This window comes from Arachis ipaensis, chromosome B5 (assembly GCF_059453495.1).
Source record: "Arachis ipaensis isolate K30076 ecotype BB chromosome B5, ASM5945349v1, whole genome shotgun sequence".
Lineage (NCBI taxonomy): Eukaryota > Viridiplantae > Streptophyta > Magnoliopsida > Fabales > Fabaceae > Arachis > Arachis ipaensis.
The window spans coordinates 153,349,315-153,369,049 of NC_142440.1; the positions used below are offsets into that span (position 1 = coordinate 153,349,315).

Consider the following 19,735-nt stretch of genomic DNA (forward strand, 5'->3'; position numbering starts at 1 on the left):
AATCAATCCGTTCAGGCCGGGCGATGAGCAAGAAGCTTCATTGAAACTCGACGGCAAGATGCCTTCAACAGGGGCGACAATGGAAGAATATGTTGTGGGCATCGCAGCAAGCATTTCAGAAGAACTGATGGCGACAGATACCATCCGACAAAGACCTCCTCAATGTCAGCAAGTTCGGGCATCAAGCAACAACGGTGATTCGGGCTACGACGGCGCTGCGAGCGGAAACAGAAGCGCAGGTGATGGCGGCATGGAAGGCAAGCACCATGACACAGGCGTGGGCGAGGTTACGGCCGACGATAGTGACGCAGGCGACGTCGAGGTGGTAGGCAAAGGCAACGAAGTGGGTGACGGCGGCGTGAATCGCATGCTTCATATACAAATCCTTGGCGGCGAAGTCTGAAGAACGATGGGGAGAGCAGCAGGTCCGCCGGCAAAGATCCAGGCTAAAGTGCCGATGCAGGAGACGGAGGGAAGAACGGCGACGGCGAGGAATGAGTCTTTAGAAACGGGATAAGGTACTGGTAAGGAGCTACAGCTGCAGATTGGGGAAGGAGAGCTCTTCCAACGCCGGGTCGGTTAATAGGACTGGGGATCCGATTTGCTGTGGTTTGGGCTTGTCTATTTGGCCTGGACCTTGACCAAAAAAAAAAAAAAAACACACAAGCAGTGTTTTAAAATAAAATAAGAAAGGAGGGCAGGACGCTTCTCTTCTCTCAATAGGAGAGCTTCTCTTCTCTCATCAGGAGAGTCTTCTGTGAACTTCAGGTTCTTCTCCAGCAGGGAGCCTTTCTTCTCTAAACACATATAGCCATATCCTCATTCATACAGCATTAAACCAAAACTTTCTACAACACCAAGAAACCTGAAGAAGACAACTAGTTTGTTCAGAGTCTCACTATATGAATAACATTGAAGGAAAAGTCATCAAGTTCAACAAACCAGGAGAGCTGGGGTACAAGAGAAACTGCTTAAATGTAGTAGGAAAGGTAATAAGTGAGAAAGAGATAAACTTCAAAACATACAAGAATGCATTATTGGGAATGTGGGGAAACCCACAAGAAGTAGCAGTTACTGATATTGGATCAAAAAAGATGTTATTCAACTTTAAGGACAGGAAGAGAGGGCTGCAGATTATGCAGAATGGCCCTTGGAATGTCAAAGGAAACATGGTCAACCTCAGACTATGGAGGGAGGGGGAATCTGTGTTTGAAGTGGATCATGACTTCATGGAGTTTTGGATTCAAGTGCATGGTATCCCACATGACCTCATGGAAAAGGAGACATGCAATGTTATCGGAGAGATGCTGGGGGTTTTGGCTGAGACTGAAGATCCAAAAGTGGATGGCGTTCTTAGGAGATCATATCTGAGGATAAGGGTTAGCATCAACATCACCAAGGCTCTGCCAACAGGATTCTGGCTCGACAGAGAGGAAATGCCACCACTGTGGGTCTTCTTCAAATATGAAAGGCTACCAGACAGCTACTGCTTCAATTGCGGTATATTAGGACACGAGAAGAAATCGTGCAAAAACCCAATAGCAATGGCTTGCTGGGATCCTTCCAAGAAGAAGTACTCACCAGGATTGGGAGTAACCCAAATTAGACCAGGTCCAACCATGAGAGGAGAAAATTCAAAACAACATGGACGGAAGGAAGCAGAGGAGGAACAAGCGCGTGAGCAAATGGGCCCCGGACGAGAGAGTGGTGATGAACAGAGTTCTAAGGAAAGTAGGATAAGGACTGAGCAGGCACCGCAGCAGAAAATCAGGGAAAAAAGCGTATGGAAAAACCATTTAAGGAGAGATGAAGAAATGGCAGAAGCAGAAGAGCAGGTAGAGGCAGCACCGAAAATCCCCGATTTTTAGGATGACAGGATTACGCTGCTTGACCTAGGAGCAGCGTTTAAATTTAAAAGTATTATCAAGGAGGTAAGAGAAAGGAAGGAATGGGCCAGCAACACAAAGGCCCAGAAAGGACAAAAGGGGAAAGAGGCCCAGAAGTCAAGTAGAAATGGACTAGGAAAGGATATTGGGCCCATATTAGACGGTAATCCTTTGCAAGTAGGGAACATTGAAGGGAGTGGGCTCAATAAAAATCCAAGAGAAAAAATGGAGGTGAACAGCTACAAAATAGAAGACTGGAAGTTGGGCCAGCAAGATAAAAGAGAAAAAGAAACCATAGGACAGGAATAAAAAAGGCTCATGTTAGCAAGGAAGAAGGATGAGCAGGCGTGTAAAGGCAGAATGGAGAGCAAGATTCACCAGAAAGTGGTGAAAAGAGGAATGCAAAATGATGAATTGAACAAACCATCCAAGGAGGCAAAGAACAGAGAGATGAAATTAGTCAGTCAACATGTAAATTTGGGTGAAAATGTCTACTATGTGGAATTAGCAAGTGATAATGATGAAGTTGAAGATAAAGCAGCTGAGGAACAAGCTGATTGGGAAGCAAAGTTAGCCAAGAAATTGGAATTGAAGTTGAGTTTGAAGAGAAAACGAGAGAACGGGCAGGTGCCAATGCTCACATACAAGGACTGGAAGGAGAATCAGGAGGACAAGGAGCTCAAGAAAATGAAGAATGACAAAACAGCTTTGGACACAGGGGAGTTTGAGTTAGATATACATGTGTCTAGGCAAAGTAGGGGAATACAAATGCCTGAGGAGGCAGGCCTTAACATGCCCCAACCTCAGTCATGAGTATTATAAGCTGGAATTGTCGGGGAATAGCGACTGCCCCGACAATGTCTGAGTTATATGAGCTATGTAAAAAAGTAAAGCCGCTAATAGTGTTTTTAATGGAAACTAGGGCTAGTAAAGAAAAAATGGATAGGGTAAGAAGAAAGCTGAATTTTGATTATATGTTTTGCGTGGAACCCCGGGGCTTGTCCGGCGGTCTAAGTTTGTTATGGAAATCTAATACTAACATTAATGTTTATGAGTGGTGTGATAATTACATTAAAGCAAATATTAATATTAACAATGATTTGAATTGGCTGGGTGTTTTTGTGTATGGGAATCCAGTTTTCCAGAAGCGAAGGAAATTATGGCAGGAACTTACGGTAAGCAACATGAGCAAGGAAGTACCTCAAGCTTTTTTAGGAGGCTTTAATGATATTTTAAATCAAGATGAGAAGGTAGGTATTCATCCCCAACCAAAAATTTATCTTGAAACATTTAGAAGGTTCGTAGATGATAATGGCTTAATAGATATTGACCTCAAGGGTAGTAAGTACACTTGGTTTAGTAATCCTAGAAATAATGTTATCACTAGGAAAAGACTAGATAGAGTGTTATTGAATTAGAAATGGTTGCAAATATACCAGAATGTCACCTTAAGAGCTTCTCCGGCTGTTACCTCGGATCATTGTGCTTTAATTTTGGACACACAGCGGCGAGTTCGGATAAAAAAGGATTTCAGGTTTGAGGCCTATTGGGAAGAGCATGAGGAGTGCAGAGAGGTGATCAAAAGGAGCTGGCAATGAGAAGATGGAAATAGAAACTGTTTGAACCAATTCACAATTAAGAGGAACAGATGCAAAAGGGAGTTAATGGAATGAAGCAGTAAAAAATTCAAAAGAGAAGATAAAGAAATAGAAAGGAAGAAAATAGAACTACATCAAATTCAAGAGTCACAGATGAAGGAAGAGGAGCAAAGAAGGAAAAGAGAATTGAAGAAGCAAATATCAGAGCTCTGTAAACAAGAAGAGAAATATTGGGGGCAAAGGTCAAGGCTGAAATGGTTAAGGTGGGGCGACAAAAATACAACCTTCTTTCATGCGACTACTATTCAGAGAAGAATTAAGAATAGAATTAACAAACTGAGAGATGAGACTGGACAGTGGATTCAAGGGGAAGCAAATATTATGAGATTGGTGGAAAGACATTTCACTAAGCTCTTTACTTCTGAAGGAAATAGGAACCTGGAGGAGTGCGTAACAGAAATTCCGAAAAGAGTCATGAGAGAGATGAATGAGGAGTTAATGGCGATCATCACTGATGAAGAAATAAAGGAAGCGGTGTTTAGCATGGGAGGCTTAAAAGCTCCAGGCCCAGATGGATTAAATGGAATATTTTTTCAACAACACGGGGATATTTTGAGTAGAGAAGTGTATGGGGTAGTCAAACAAATTTTTGGGGAAGGCAGATTACCGGAGGACTTGGGAGAAACTACTGTTGTGTTGATACCGAAAACGAGTCAACCGGAAAGCCTGAATCATCTCAGACCCATAAGCTGTTGCAACTTCATGTACAAGATTGTGACGAGGGTCTTGGTGGGGAGATTAAGGAGAGTATTAGATGCTATTATATCTCCAATTCAAAGTGCCTTTGTAAAAGGAAGACTTATACAGGACAATATAGTAATTGTGCAGGAAGCGTTTCATAAGTTAAACCAAAAAGGAAATCATGAAAGCAATGACGTAGCCATTAAATTGGATATGAACAAGGCATATGACAGGCTAGAATGAAATTTTCTACAAAGGGTAATGGAAGAGTTTGGTTTTAGCAAAGATTGGATCGCTTTGGTGATGAGCTGTGTGAAAAGTGCTAGTTATAGGTTCAAAATAAATGGCAAGCTATCAACCAAGATCATTCCGTAGAGAGGTCTCAGACAGGGAGATCCATTATCACCCTATTTATTTATTTTGGCTGCTGAGAGTTTTACTATTCTCATGGATAAGGCGAGGAAGAAAAATCTTATATCTGGAATTAGGCTCGCTCCAACAGCACCGGTCATTACTCATCTTTTATTTGCTGATGATTGTATTATTTTTGCAGGGGCACAAGAAGAGGAAATTTATCAGCTTATTCAAATTATAAACAAATATACAGAGGCATCAGGACAGAGAATTAACACTAACAAGTCCGGGCTGATATTTAGAAGGCAGGTATCAATACAAAGGAGGATGAACATTGAGGAGATCACTGGAATGGCATCATGGGATGATCCGGGAAGATACCTAGGGCTACCACCAAGATGGGGAAGATCCAAGAATAAGGCATTGGAGTGGATACAGGAGAAGATGCTGGATAAGATGCAAGGATGGAAAGAGAAGCTATTAAATCAAGCCGGAAAGGAAGTCTTGATAAAAGCAGTAATATAGGTGATTCTTGTCTACGCCATGAACCTCATTAAATTTCCCAAATCCTTTTGTAAGAATTGAAGCAGCAATAGCCAAATTCTGGTGGAGAAGCAATGGAAAGGAGAGAAGCATTCACTGGAAGAGTTGGGCAAAAATGACAAGGAGCAAATCAAATGGAGGTTTGGGATTCAAGGATTTAGAATGCCAAAACATAGCACACCTGGCTAAACAAGCATAGAGGATGTTAAAAGAGGAGGATGCTATATGGGTTCGGACGCTAAAGGCTATTTATTACCCAAACTGCAGCCTATGGGAGGCGGATGAAGGAAGGAACGCATCATGGATATGGAAGAGCTTGCTGGAGGGAAGGGATTTCCTTAGAAGGAAAGGAAGTTGGAGTATAGGAAATGGAGCGGAGGTAGATATTTGGGAAGACAATTGGGTGGCAGGGTTAGGAAAGTTGGGAAGAGGCGGGGAATGAGGTATTAGAAAACTGAGTGAGCTGATTAGAGAAGGGGAGGGTTGGGATAGGAACAAAATTAAAGAAATATTTCATGGAAGTGTAGCTGAACTAATAATCAAAACTCCTATTAGCCTGATCAATAAAAAGGGTTATTTTATTTGGTAGCACAGAAATTATGGACAGTATACCGTGAGAACCGGTTACCATGTCGCTAAAGAGGAGAAGGATTCGAGGGAAGAAGGAAGAATCTGCAAGGCTTCGACTAGTCAGGATTGAAAGGAGGTTTGGGAGGCTATATGGAGACTACCGGTGCCACAAAAGGTCAGGATGTTTTTATGGAAAGCAGTGCACAGAATTCTGCCAGTAAATGCGATTCTGCATCAGCGGAGAATTACAACGACGCCCTCATACAGCATATGCCAGAAAGAGGATGAAACAATTGAACATGCCCTATTATTGTGTCCGTGGACTAGAGCAGTATGGTTCGGATCAAGCATACAAGTTGTGCCTACGGCCTATAATGTAAGAAGTTTTGGAGAATGGATGATGGAGAAAATCAGAAGAATAAAGACTGAAACAGGGAGTGAACAAGGAAAAATTTTATGCAAGCTCGAATGTGTTTGTTGGTGCATTTGAAAAGCAAGGAACCAGCATATATTCCAGCAAACAGAAATCAACCCACAAAAGGTAATAATCCAATCAGAATATCTGACAGCAGAATTTCACAAGGCAACACAGGGATCTACTACAGCAAACATACCAGAGACAGGCAGGGGCGGAGTGAAAAAGAGGATTACCTGGAGACCGCCGCCAAAGAATAGGCCGAAAGTGAACACAGACACAGCTTTCCACAAGGATACGGGTACGGCAGCTCTAGCAGCGGTAGTAAGGGACTGGCAAGGAAAGGTCATCACTGGGGCAACAGCAACATTCAAGACAATATCACCATTAACAACGGAAGCTCAAGCATACAGAGAAGCACTCATTCTCATTAAGAATCTTCAAATACCCAATTGCATAATTGAAACAGATAGCTTACCTCTAGTTCAAGCAATCAAGGCTAGAACGCCTATAGCGGAAGCAGATGCAGTCATTCGGGATATTTTCCAACTGCTGGACGAGGCTCCAGATGTGGGAGCCACTTGGACTCCAAGGGATGGCAACAAATTAGCTCACCAACTGGCAGCAATGGCAGCGGGGAATAACCTTGGGAGACAGTGGACAATGAACCCACCTAATCAAGTAAGGAATACAATCAGATCAGAAGCAAGTCTCGCATCATGTCAGCATAATCAAGGTATACAGAATCAAGTAATTTAGATTCTAGCCAGCAACATTTTCGTTTCAACCAGCCATCAAGGTTTGCAATTAGAAGAGAGGTTACCTGGAGGGGTGGGAACGAAAACCCGAGACAAGCCATCAGTGAAAAGCAAGGAGAATCTTCGTCCCGATGCAGCGCTCCTACCCACCAACGTTAGCCACAAAGTAGCCTCCGACAGGACACACAAGGATGGAGGAGGAGGCGCGGTCGATCGGGCAGAGTCACAGAAGGTGGTACGCCGGAGATGGGGTAACGATGGTCAACCCAATAATTCAGCACAGGCTTCACGGCAGATCCAGTGGAAGGCTATCGAGGGAGGAGTGGCGCGCGGGTCGGCGATTTAACGGAGGACAGGGGAGGTACATAAGAAACAGACATCCGAGATGAGCCGCAGTAGGGGCCTAATTCAACAGAAAAACCTCAGGATAAGGGAAGCCATAGTCATTGGGGAGAGGAGGAGCTCGAATCAGGAACATGCACCATGGTTGGAAGGAGAAGAACAAAACGGTAGAGAGCTTGTCGTGAAGGAGGGAGAAGACCAGACTGGGTAAGGTTGTGTCCAGGTCGGGCTTGGGTTTAGGTTTCGATGCGGGTCTTTTAGCTTCTGGTGCCTTAGGCCGGGTTGTATGGCTGGTCCAAGACCACGTCCAAAAAAAAATAAAATAAAATAAAATAAAAAAAGAAGGTAAATCACGTGTCTTTTATTTTTATACCCTAGTCTAGGGTTTTGAGTTTTCATTAGCAACGTTTTATTTTCTGTCAGTCTTTTGTTTGTTGAATTTCTTTCGTTGTTTTTTCTTTTAAGCACAATCCCAATACACCATTTTCTTGTGATTTGTGAAAATTATTCGTTGGCAACTTGGCATATTCTTGAGCATAATTTTTCTACAACTAGGCATATCCTTTCTTAATAATTATAATAGTATTTAACAAACATATACATGTTAAATAATTCATCTGATGTTAATTATTTTAAAAAAAAATATATTATCAAATTAACTACTCATCATCCATAGGGACACTTGGTTTCCAACACATGCTTGATGTTTCCCTAATCTTGTATCTACTATGGTCTATGTATGATGATTTTTTTTAATTACTTCACGAAAAAGACGAACTAGAAAAGATCGAAATGATATCCACGTGGTCTTTTTAATTATTATAATTAATAATTAATTTACAGTACACTTCATATTTAAAAATAGATAATTCTAGATACTTCTTTTAGCTTTGAAATGAAGAAATACCTACTCTAGTTTAGATATATCACCAACTCTATCTGCAATTCTACATTATTTAATTAGGTGTGTAAATTCTGATTATTATTTGTAATATAATATTAATTCCTAAAGTAAAAAAAAAAATGAATAATGCATATATATTGTCTCTTTGTCATGTTTGAAGACAAATTCCTTTTAAAATACACATTGTTCCTCCTAATTTAATCTATGTCCTATCTCGAAACAAATCTTACCTTCACCAAAAAATGCCATATTTTTCTCGTATATGTAATATGTGGCCAAACGGGTACGTTCCTTGCATTGTCATCACTTGTATTAATTAAATTAAAAATTTCACTAAGTTTACGGTGCGTAGTAAATTACAATTTCTTATAATAATAATAATAATAATAATAATAATAATAATAATAATAATAATAATAATAATAAGGGATAAGTATTGTTTTGATCTCTAATATTTAGAGTTAAAATCAAAATCGTCCCTTACGTAATTTTTTATTTAGAATCACCTTTAATGTTGTAATTGATTTTAAAATCAATCTTTTAAATAATTTTTTTTAAATGACAAAAATACCCTTTTTCCCACTATTTCATTCTTCTTGTTCTTCTTCTTCTTCCATTAACAAAACTTAAAATTTCAAATTTTTAAATACAGTTAACAAAATTCAATTACAAGAATTAAAAATATCCAAATTCATCTTCAATTACAAAAATAAAAAATTTATAAATTTAATTACCAAGAAATCAAATACAAGAACAAGAACAAAAATTAGGGAGAAATAAAAAATTTAAAAACAAAAAAAAAAACAATAGCAATCCAGAAATCCAGAAATAAGAACAAGAACAAAACCAACAATAAAAATTAGAAAATTAGGGATTATGATGAACAAATTCATTATTCAAATCCAGATTCAACAAATACTAATAATCAGATTCAATAACACTAACAACTAAAACATTATTCAAATCCAGAAATAATAACATCAAATTCAACAACCAAATCAACACACAACAATGATGAAATCACAAAATAACAAATCAAAATCAGATTAGAAGTAGAAGCAGAAGCACACCAAGAAGAAGTAGAAGCAGAAGCAGAAGCTCAAGTAGAAGCGAAAAGCAGAGACAGAAACAAGAAGCATAAGATAAAGTAGAAGACGAAGCAAAAACAGAAGCCGAAGCAAGAAGCAGAAGCGGTGAGGTGCAGTAGCGAGGCAGCGAGGAGTAGCGGTGCAAAAGCATAAGCTTTCTCTCTGGCTCGCGACGGCAGCTCCAAGTTTCGCCGGCACCATCCCCCCACGCGTCCTTTCCCCTTTCCCTTTCTCCCCTCTCCCTCGTGTCTTTTCTTTTTTTTAATTTTATAATTTTTTTATTAGAATAGGGGTAATTTAGTAATAAAATTAAAAAAATTATTAAAAATGACGATTTTAATACGAAATAAAACATTAAGGACGATTCTAAATAAAAAATTACGTTAGGGATGTAATAGTCCAGATCACCCGCTAGCACGATATTGTCCGTTTTGGCACACAAGGCCTCACAGTTTTTCCTTTGACGATAGGGATGATAGCCGAAATTCTCCACACTCACTCGTCAAAATGCGTCATGCTAGGAAGAGGTATCCACACCCTTATAAAGCATGCTTTGTTCCCCTCTTCAACCGATGTGAGACTTTACAAGGGACGGTTTCAATTCTAACCTTAAATATTAGGGACTAAAATAATATTTATCCCTAATAATAATAATATCTACTATTTAAATAAGGGATAAAAACAGAAATAAGCCAAGGGAGGCCAGAAATTACATAAATCCGCCAACTTGAAAATTTCTTCATCAATCAACCAAAGCACTTCTCTATGCAATTCGAACCAGCTTAGTTCGAGTTGTATTTGTATATAATTCGAACCGAATCAGCTCGAATTGTTTAGCAAAATTCAGACTAATTCGAACCAGCTTAGTTCGAACTAAAAACATAGATAATTCGAACTAGATGAGTTCGAATTATATAAGTGGAAGCTTCCCAAAGTAATTCAAACCAGGTTGGTTCGAATTACACAAACCATATTTCGAACCAGGCTGGTTCAAATTAGTGAGCACCAGACCTGTATATATATGGTTGTAAACGTGAGTTGCTCTCATTAAAGGGGGTAAGATGGCTAGTGAGGAGAGTTTTGTGGTGTTGGTTCACCACAGAGGATCGATTAAGATGAAAACTCGTTCCGGTGTGAAGTTCACCGATAAGGATCCTCTTTGTATTATCATGAGACCTACGACGAGCTACGATGACCTTGTTAGGTCTGTACTGCTGAAACTTGGTATGATTATTTCACGATCGGGAGTGATGAGGACTTACAGGTCATGTTTCATTGTCGCCGGCAGTTTCCAGAAGTAAGGATACCAGAACTGTTGGCAAAGTTGGTTGATGTGGTATCCAGCTCAGGGGGTTCGAACCGGAATACCACCACTTTAGCCACGGCAGCCGGTTCTAGCTCCAGACCTGCTGTTGCTTCTTCTTCTGTCCCTGCGTATGAGCCACCCGTCCAACCTGTCGCCTCACCTTCGTTCGCTGTTGATCTCAACAGCAGTGTAGGCGACGAGGTCGGAACAGGGGAATTTCTGTCGACCTCTTTACAGCGTGCTGCACCGCCTGGGGTTAGAGAGGGATTGTTGGGTGATCCAGAGGACAATGATGTCGAGCCGAATATGATTGATGATGACAGTGGCGATGATATTGGAGCGAGTGAGCCTGCCGGGATGGGAGGTGGTTCTAGCTCTGGAACACAGCAGTATCCACCACATTTTTTCTCTTTGGACTTGGATGCCATGAGGCAGGAGGGGGTTTCTGGGCAGCCTGCTTGATTTGGAGTTAGACATGCGGAAGGGACTGCTGGTCTGACAGAGTTCCAGGTTGGTCAGTAATTTTAGGATAAAGATGGGGCCCTGTTAAGTGTGAAGACTTACAGCATCCGCCGAGGGGTACAGTACAAGGTAGTGGAGTCTGACTATCGCCGGTATGTGGGCAAGTGTTCTGAGTTCGGGAATGGGTGCACATGGTTAATTCGGCTGAGTCTCCGACAGCGCAAGGGCATACAAATCCACTTACAAAAACCACATGCAAAACCACTATCATAAACCGCACACAAAATCACATAATAAACCACTTCTAATACCACCAAAATAAACCGCCAACATAAACCATCAACAAAACTGCATACAAAACCATTAACATAAAACCACAAACATAAACCACCAACTAAACCACCAACTAAAACCGCATGCTAAACAACTAACAAAAATCACTAACATAAACCACCAACTAAACCGCATGCAAAACCTCTCAAATAAACCACTTGCAATACCACTAGGATAAACCGTCACTAAAACCGCATGCAAAACCACTAACTTAGATAAACCGCTAGCACAAAGTTTTCTATCAACTAACCTCGTCGTTGATGACCCCGGCTATATGAGCAACTCCGTCCAACCGATATAGCCTTTCCGGATTGTCCCCCATCGGCTGAGTATTCTGTTCGAGTCTTTGTCGGATCAAATCTGGGTCGTTTTTCTGGGATTTGGTGGGGTATGAGAATGGAAACGTGGTTCGAATGAGGCTGATTCGAATTCCTTATATAGCGGAGACCTGTGTAATTCGAACCAGCCCAGTTCGAATTACTATTCGAGGCAAACTTTGACTAATTCGAACCAACTAGGTTCGAATTACTTGGTGAAGCGTCCAAACGTGTAATTCGAATTCTCCTAGTTTGAATTATTCTCAATTCTAGTTCGAACCATATAGGTTCGAATTACATTCATCACGTATTCCATCATTATTCGAGCTACCTTGGTTCGAATTATGTGTTTTTGTAATTCGAACCAAGCTTATTCGAATTATATAGTAATGTACTTTGGCTCATTCGTGAAGCAATTTTCAGTTTGGCTGATTCATGTTATTTCTTCCCACCGGACTTATTTCCGTTTTTTATCCTTAAATAACCTCATTTGACATTTCATTTTTACAACACCACCCTGTTTCCTTATGACACATCATACAGTGACGTCTGCCGTGTTTAACTGTTTATGGATGATATATATGTGTAGGATTCATTCATTGGGAATATGGGAATAATCATGGCTCTTATGTTAGTAATTGTAGATAATACTGTTAAACAATAATGCATGGTTCGTGACTTGGTGGAGCTTGTGTTAGTGACATCTCACACACTCACTCACATATACTAATCTAGCCAATACTGTTAAAAACTTAAAATTCAAATGGCAAATTCTATCGCATCTACGAGTTATTGTTTAAATTTTGTTTAATTTATCTTTTATAATAAATTTTAATTTTTTAAAAATTATTTATTTTTATATTTTTTAAATTAAATATTAATTTTTAATTTTTTAAATAAATTAAACACCATAGAATTCACCAATTTAAATTTGGTGTGGTTTACTTTGAGATAAACATCTTTATCATTATATCTCATCTACTTAATGGGATAATCCAGGGACAATAATGTTGGTTGCTATCCCTCAAATATGACTTTTTTTTTTTTAAGTTTTGAAGTATTAGAATTGTTAGTGAGGATTTGGAAATGGGTTTAATTCTGATAATTTGGCAATATAAAATATTATTTTATTTTTGTAATTAATAAAAAAATAATATTAAAAAATTAATATTATAACCGTCAATTTCAGCCAACATAATAACATGTTGTCAAATAAATATAGTATGACCTTTAATATGACCTTCACTAAAGATGAAGTTTTTAAAATTAAATTTCAAATATTTCTTTTAATTGAATTTCAAAGGTTCTTAAAATTGTAGAATTTTTTTTCTTATGTTAAATGTTGGTTACGATGTTAGGTATATGTAATATTGATTTACAAAACGTTCTCTTGTTAAAATAATAGTATGAAACTTAACTACATTGTTTGATATTTTGATTGATAGACAATGAATAAACCATAAAAATTAATTAAAAATATTATAAAGTATATATATTAGGTGAATGTTACGGTGTGTAAAAAATGGTACTTATTTATTAATAAAATTAAAAATTAATATTTAATTTAAAAATATAAAAATAAATAATTTTTAAAAAATTAAAACTTATTAAAAAAAATTAAGTAAAATTTAGACACCTAACTCATAGGACGATAGAATTGCCCCACATATTATTGGGAGGATCTTTCATTACCAAGAAAGCGCACTGGGACAAAACATCTATTTTGGCGAACTTATCTACAACCATATTTATCGTACAAGACACGTAGAAAAAGAGAAACAGTCCAAAAAGAGTCAATTAAACAACTCCAATCAAAACTTGTATATTATTGAAATGAGTGGATCAATGATATTATTGTATGGTAGTCTCACACTGTATTAAAATTAAATTGTTGATGATGAATTTCTATATACGGTTGTGTGTATGTGCCGTGCATGGCACTCAGAAACTTGCAGGAATGAGTTGTTCGAGATATATATAGGAACTAGGAAGAACCAAGCTGGATGAACATTAATCTATATGATTATGAAGTGAGTCATCCACCGAAGATAATTTAGATACTTGCTCATAAAAATAGTAAGATTGTAATGAATTTGTATATTTCCAGTTTGTTGCAATTTCATATATATATTTTAATTCTCCTGTTTTGTGGCATGAATAATAATAATAATAATAATATAAAAAAGACTTCTGTTTATAATAAGGCTAAAAATTTTAGTCTTACTGATGGCGTCAAAACCAATTTTGGGAGATAATATATATTACTCGACAGTCATGGAATAAAATAACCTTTTACTTCTAAGTTCTAACAGAGATAATTAATGAAGGCTAAGTAAGCCAACATTTATTTTGTGAAAGACAAAAAGGCAATGTCTGAAATCCAAAGTGAGATTTTGACTTGATTTGAATAAGAAAAATGCTGATCTGGCTATAAAGCAATTATGAAAACATGCATGTGCAATTATTATTCTTGTGTGAAGAAGATGAAATAAAAACCAACTTGGCACAACCATTAAAAAGAATTGAAAAATCCTGAGGACAAGACTATATTGAACTGTAGCAAAAAGACAAAACAGAAAACAGCAAAGTAGATAGTAATAATATTAATTTTCATTATCTACAATCACAGAACTCCTTGTCATTAAAAAAGAAATCAATCATGTAATGTTTTACATTATATAATTAGTGGAAACAAAATAATGATGGAAAAATTTGATAGACCAAATCCAGAATCCATGTAACCGAACCATGACATTAAAATTTCTGACATCTGATTTTCACTCTCATATACGTATACCATAGCTACAATTCCAGTAGAGACTCATATATATACATACACATGTAGTTGCATTGTTAACATAATTAGATATTTAGATCTCTTCACAGTCCATTAACAAAAATGTCTTTAACACACCCAAAAAAAAAAAAAAAAAACTAGAAAAAAGAGCAAAACACACAAAGATACATTTCTAACTCTATTTTCTATTTTCCCACTGGAGGAGTCAGTGAATAAACCGTTAAAATTAAAAAAATAAGAAGAGACTATCAGTACTTGAATAATATCTCTTCCACTCTTTTATTTCTTTCCGGTTTTCTCAAAACTTTATACCAATCCATTATTATGAGTTTTAATTGATCTCTCAACTATTCTCTGCCTTGCTTTTGTTGCCTGCAATAACCAAAAAAAAAAAAAATACAATTTTTCAGCGTTAGTTGTCTTTTATTACTACCAACTTCATTCCACACAAAAATGGTGTTAAAAAAAGTGGCTACAAAACATAAAGGTCGTGATTCGAAGATAACTCATATATATATATATATATATTTAAATCTTGCAAATAAATATAAGATAACATTATTTTTTTCTTTATGCCTGTAATTTTTTAAAATTAGAAAAGAATTATCTTAGAATATATTTTTTTTCTGTTTTTGTATGTATTTCATTCTTTAAATAGGTTTTTTCCCCAATATTTCTATAAGGTAGCTACTCCAATAAAGATTTAATGATTATCATCATGTGAAAATACATCATTTTGACCATTGGATGATAGATTGTAGGGCTTGATTTTATTTGAAGTAAAAGTGTTACCTTTATTTAAAGTGTTGCTAAATAAATAAGTTACACTTTTTAAACAAAAATTATCATGAGAAGATGTTTTTGGCATTTTCATGGGAGTAGTTGCCTTTCTATAATGAGAAAATGATCAAATGAAGATTAAAAATTTCTTTTTTCTGATCTAAGTTTCTATTTGCTTGAACAAAATAATACATTGAAATATAAGTCACAGTAACAGCAAAACTAACCTCTTTCTGCCAATCTGTTAATGCTGTTACAACAGCAAGAATGATAACTTGTACACATGAACCTGATATAATTCCCATCCAAAGCCCTTTAGCTTTTAGTTGTTGATGAAATCCCAAGAACAATGCTAAAGGAACCCCAACAAGATAATAGGCTCCAAGATTTACATAAGCTCCTATCTGCTGAAATCCTCCACCTCTTGCAACCCCTGCATGTATATATAGACACACATACAAAACAATTGAAGCTATATATATGGCTGCATATCCGAATCAAAGTTTCTTTTCTGCAAAACAAGATTGAAATAAACTCACCAGAAAGTGTTCCCATTATGCTATCTGCACTAACTGACATGCAAAGAAGGGGAACCATGCTAGCAACATAGTCCACAACTGCCTCATCATTGCTATAAGCATATCCAACTATGTTCCGGAAAAAGATGAAGAAAGTGCTGACAATGAATGCCTCTGCAATGCCTATTATCACAACCACTCGAACCGCCCCTTGAGCCGACTTTGGATTCCCTGCTCCTAATTCATTTGAAACTCTTGTACTGAAAAACAAATTCAAGATCATGCAAATATTTAAATATACCTTGTAATTTAGCAGATTATTAGGTGACATCATAAGAGCAATGCTACATAATCAGAATGAATTCAACAGAATGCTACAAACCTTGCAGAAGCTCCAACAGCATAAGGAATGAAGTAATGCAATGTAGTTATGTTAAGGCTGCAAGCAAGAGTTTCATACAAATTAGAAGATCAAATCTCGAGTTATATTACTTTAGCAACTGAATTCCACATACCAGACCGAAAGAACCGAGGTTTCGAGTTGCGGATTAGGCAAGAGTCCAGCAAGCAACGTAAGCAGCTCAAATGACCACCATTCAAAACTAACACACACACACACAAATGAAAACATTGAAATTGGTTCATGATATGAAGAAAAAACAAAAAAATAGACGAATGACATTTTATCAAACACATGGGATGCAAAACAAAATGGTTAGTCACATGAACAATATTTACCAAAACATGAGTCCAGAGGGGATAGCATATTGGAAGAACTCTGCAATGCTAAGCAAAGCGTTTCTAGAAAACACAATCTTGGTTTTTGAACAAGCCGAAGAATACTGGATATAGAAACCAAGAGCGATAACATTGATCCAATACGAAATTCCAATGGCTAACGCGGCACCAACGTGACCCATCCCAGATTTAAAGACGAGATACCAACAAATAGGAACATGCATACAGAGAGATGCAATTGAAGTGAAGACCATGGGAAAGATCATACTCTGAGTCTGGAAGTAACGGATAAGGGACTGAAGTACCGCGTAGCCGAAGAGCGCAGGAATCAGGTGTATGCAGTAGGCCCTTGCTGCATGAGAAATCGCAGGGTCTTGACTAAACAGCATGAGAATTTTATCAGTGAAAATCCACATCAGAGTTATTGGAACACAAACCAAGATCAGAGTGATGATTGCACAGCAGGTATAGTTCCCTAGCTTCCTGAATTCTTCTGCACCATACGTTTGCCCGCATAGTGTTTCCAATGCACCAGCCATCCCTAACTGCAATCAATTTTTCAGAAAGAAAAGATCATGGTTATGTTAATCAACAAGAACATTATGCACACCAAGTGTTTGATAAAATAGCACAGTAGTTTAATGGAACAGGCTTATGCATCAAATCACTTCCATGTTAGCCCATAGAATATTAGATTTTAATGTTCCAAACAAGAATCAATTAGCTTAACTACAGAAATCTATGGTTTCCCATTTTAATCTGGGTTCTGATAGGTTATGGATAAATTAGCTGTAGAATTAAACCAAGCAATTCAATTAATGATTATTATAATTAATCATGTTAATACCGTGTACTAACCGATCAAAACTAATGCCCTCTCTCTAACAACTAGAAACCACCATTTCTATCCTTCTCGAGTAGGATCATCGCCTCAACATTGTAACGAGCTACAAGACCTTGGAAGAATCTTAAACCATCACCACAAAAGTTAGCTCATACGACGAGAGAGTCCAAGTTCTTGTAAGACAAACTCTCCGGGCAGAAGAGTTTGTCTTACTCTCAATAAAAACACCAATGTAATGAGTTACAAGATTTTGAGAGACCTGTAACAGACATATACTTTTAGGTATTGGTTCTGGGGTAGTGGATCCTCTCCTGTGCTTAATCTAATCATTTATTACTCTCTCTTATTTATTTATAGTCCCACTTAAAAGAATCAAAGACGAGAAATTACACTATATCTTGTCAAGTGTTAAAAAAGCTGGAGAAGATCCATTTCTTCTCGCGAGACTCAGACATATACTTTCTTTTTAGAGAGGGAGTAGAAGCAAAAAGTTTCAAAAGAAAAAAAAAAGAAAGAAGAATGCAAGAGGATGGAGAAGGAAGAAGAGATTACATACAAGGACACTGAAGCCAGTAACTTCGGCAAAAGAGGAAGCAATGGCAACCCCAGAGAAGGAAACAAGAACACCAAGGTGTCCCACCATCATGAGTGAAACCACTTGCAGAAGGTACTGAGACACCGTGACAGCCACCATTGGTGCCGCCATGGAGCTCACCCTCTTCAACTCTTTCAAGAATGCACTCTCTGATGATACTACTCCTCCATTGATACTCTTTTTCACTAGTAGTGGTGCTGCCACCTCTTCTTTATTATTAAAACACACCTCTCTAGTTGAGTTCTCCATCTTCTTCTAATATGCACCAAAAAACACAACACTGTTCATCCAATGAGAAGAGTATGTATATATAGCTATAGGAACCAACAGTGGTTTCTTCTACCTCTCGTTTAACCTTATATAACAGCAAAAAAAAAAAAAATTGTTTGTTCTTGGTTTTATGTATATATTAGTGGTAAATTAATCAGAGGCTCTAGAAAATAGCATATATAATTATATAAATATATCACGCATGCTTCATGAACAAGAAGGAGTGAAAAAAAAAAAAATAGAAGCAGTGGTTTGTGTGACTCGCTCTCACTTATCCTTAGGATTTTATGACATTAAATTTGTCTGTATAGTAAATTAAAATGGATAATTATCTTTGTTAACGGACAAGTATAAGGTTTCTTCACTCTATTGGCTGGTTTGTAATTTGTAAATATATATATATTTCATGTGCATGTTTTTTTTTTTTTTTGGAATATTAGGAGGAGATTCGAATTCGCAACTTTTAAACGAGCATAAAAAAAATTATAGAGTAATAAAGTATTGTTTTTGTGTCTAACGTTTGGGGTAAATTCTATTTGTGTTCCTAATGTTTATATAATCCTATTTGTATCCATAATGTTTGTAAAAGTGATTCAATGTTATCCTGCCGTCAATTACACATCATGAGCGCTTTAGTTTGAGTTTTAAAAATCTCTTCTTGAAGTTATAATACAAATATGTGAGATAGAATTGATGATCCACTCTAAAAAATAGCTCATCAAAGTTGAAACTAATTCCTACAACATTTACATAATTCACTTTTTTAGGGATATAATTAAATCTAAACACAAATAGTGGATATAATATTAAAATCGAACACATCCAATTGAGATCTAATTGAAAATGAATACATTCAAGTGAGAATAATTAAAAAATATAATCTGATTTGTTAGTATAATTAATAGTAAGATAACATTGAATCACTTTTATAAACATTAAAGATACAAATAGGACGATTTAAACGTTAGAGACATAAATATAACTTATCTCAAATATTAGAAACAAAAACGATACTTTATTCAAAATTATATTATTTGAACTATAATTTATTGGCTATACCGTGCGTGTTTGTCTAGTTACAAAATTTGATTTTGATTTTTTTAGATTATGAAGATATACTATGACTACATGAGAGGTAGCACAAGATCACATCAGATTGAAAATAATAATAAAATAACAAAATGAAGACATAAGATAAAACAAATGGGAAATAATTAAAAACATAATGACGGAGATTGATGACAATTTCCTAGCAGGGTTCTAAGGAAAGAGAAGAAACAATTATCAAAGCTGTTCAACCGTGTGCATCGTAAAGTTCTTTCACTTTTTTTTGCCATAAATTAATTATCGTAATCTCATCTGAGTACAAGTTAAAATTTGATACAAATCCTTACCCCAAAATAATAAAATAATAATTAAAAAAAGAGTGATAGAAATCATGCTAATATTATATATATCGGATGTTATAACTTATAACATTGAAAATACTATTTCAAAATTTTCAAAAATTACAAATGTTTATTAGAATGTTTGAATACTAATTTTACGCAACATATTTATTTGGATATAAGATTTT

At 36.8% G+C, this 19,735-nt stretch overlaps 2 protein-coding genes across 3 annotated transcripts; one reads left to right on the forward strand and one right to left on the reverse strand.

Moving 5' to 3' along the window:
* The first annotated feature begins 4,672 nt into the window (after positions 1-4,672).
* LOC148566270 (uncharacterized) lies at positions 4,673-5,104 on the forward strand. The gene has a single exon (XM_088487484.1). It carries the CDS (start codon positions 4,673-4,675, stop codon positions 5,102-5,104), a length of 432 nt encoding a protein of 143 aa, XP_088343610.1.
* A 9,358-nt stretch (positions 5,105-14,462) lies between these two features.
* LOC107644560 (protein DETOXIFICATION 14) lies at positions 14,463-18,437 on the reverse strand. Of its 2 annotated transcripts, none has more exons than XM_088486188.1 (7): positions 17,851-18,437; positions 16,451-16,995; positions 16,228-16,314; positions 16,095-16,151; positions 15,734-15,972; positions 15,422-15,627; positions 14,463-14,786 (listed from the first exon to the last, which is right to left on the reverse strand). In XM_088486188.1, exons 1-7 carry the CDS (start codon positions 18,136-18,138, stop codon positions 14,721-14,723), a joined length of 1,488 nt encoding a protein of 495 aa, XP_088342314.1. In that variant the 5' UTR covers positions 18,139-18,437; the 3' UTR covers positions 14,463-14,720. The 2 variants fall into 2 exon arrangements, with proteins under 2 accessions (XP_088342314.1, XP_088342315.1); XM_088486189.1 differs by lacking the exon at positions 17,851-18,437 and adding an exon at positions 17,309-17,424.
* Between the last annotated feature and the right edge of the window lie 1,298 nt (positions 18,438-19,735).

Bases quoted from the DNA above. Each gene is read 5' to 3' on its own strand.
- LOC148566270 (XM_088487484.1), top strand. From the start codon at position 4,673: ATGGATAAGGCGAGGAAGAAAAATCTTATATCTGGAATTAGGCTCGCT.
- LOC107644560 (XM_088486188.1), bottom strand. From the start codon at position 18,138: ATGGAGAACTCAACTAGAGAGGTGTGTTTTAATAATAAAGAAGAGGTG. The intron at 16,996-17,850 runs GTATGTAATCTC...AATTGATTGCAG, and splicing joins TTACTGGCTTCAGTGTCCTT to TTAGGGATGGCTGGTGCATT. The intron at 14,787-15,421 runs GTTAGTTTTGCT...TGGTTATTGCAG, and splicing joins TAACAGATTGGCAGAAAGAG to GCAACAAAAGCAAGGCAGAG.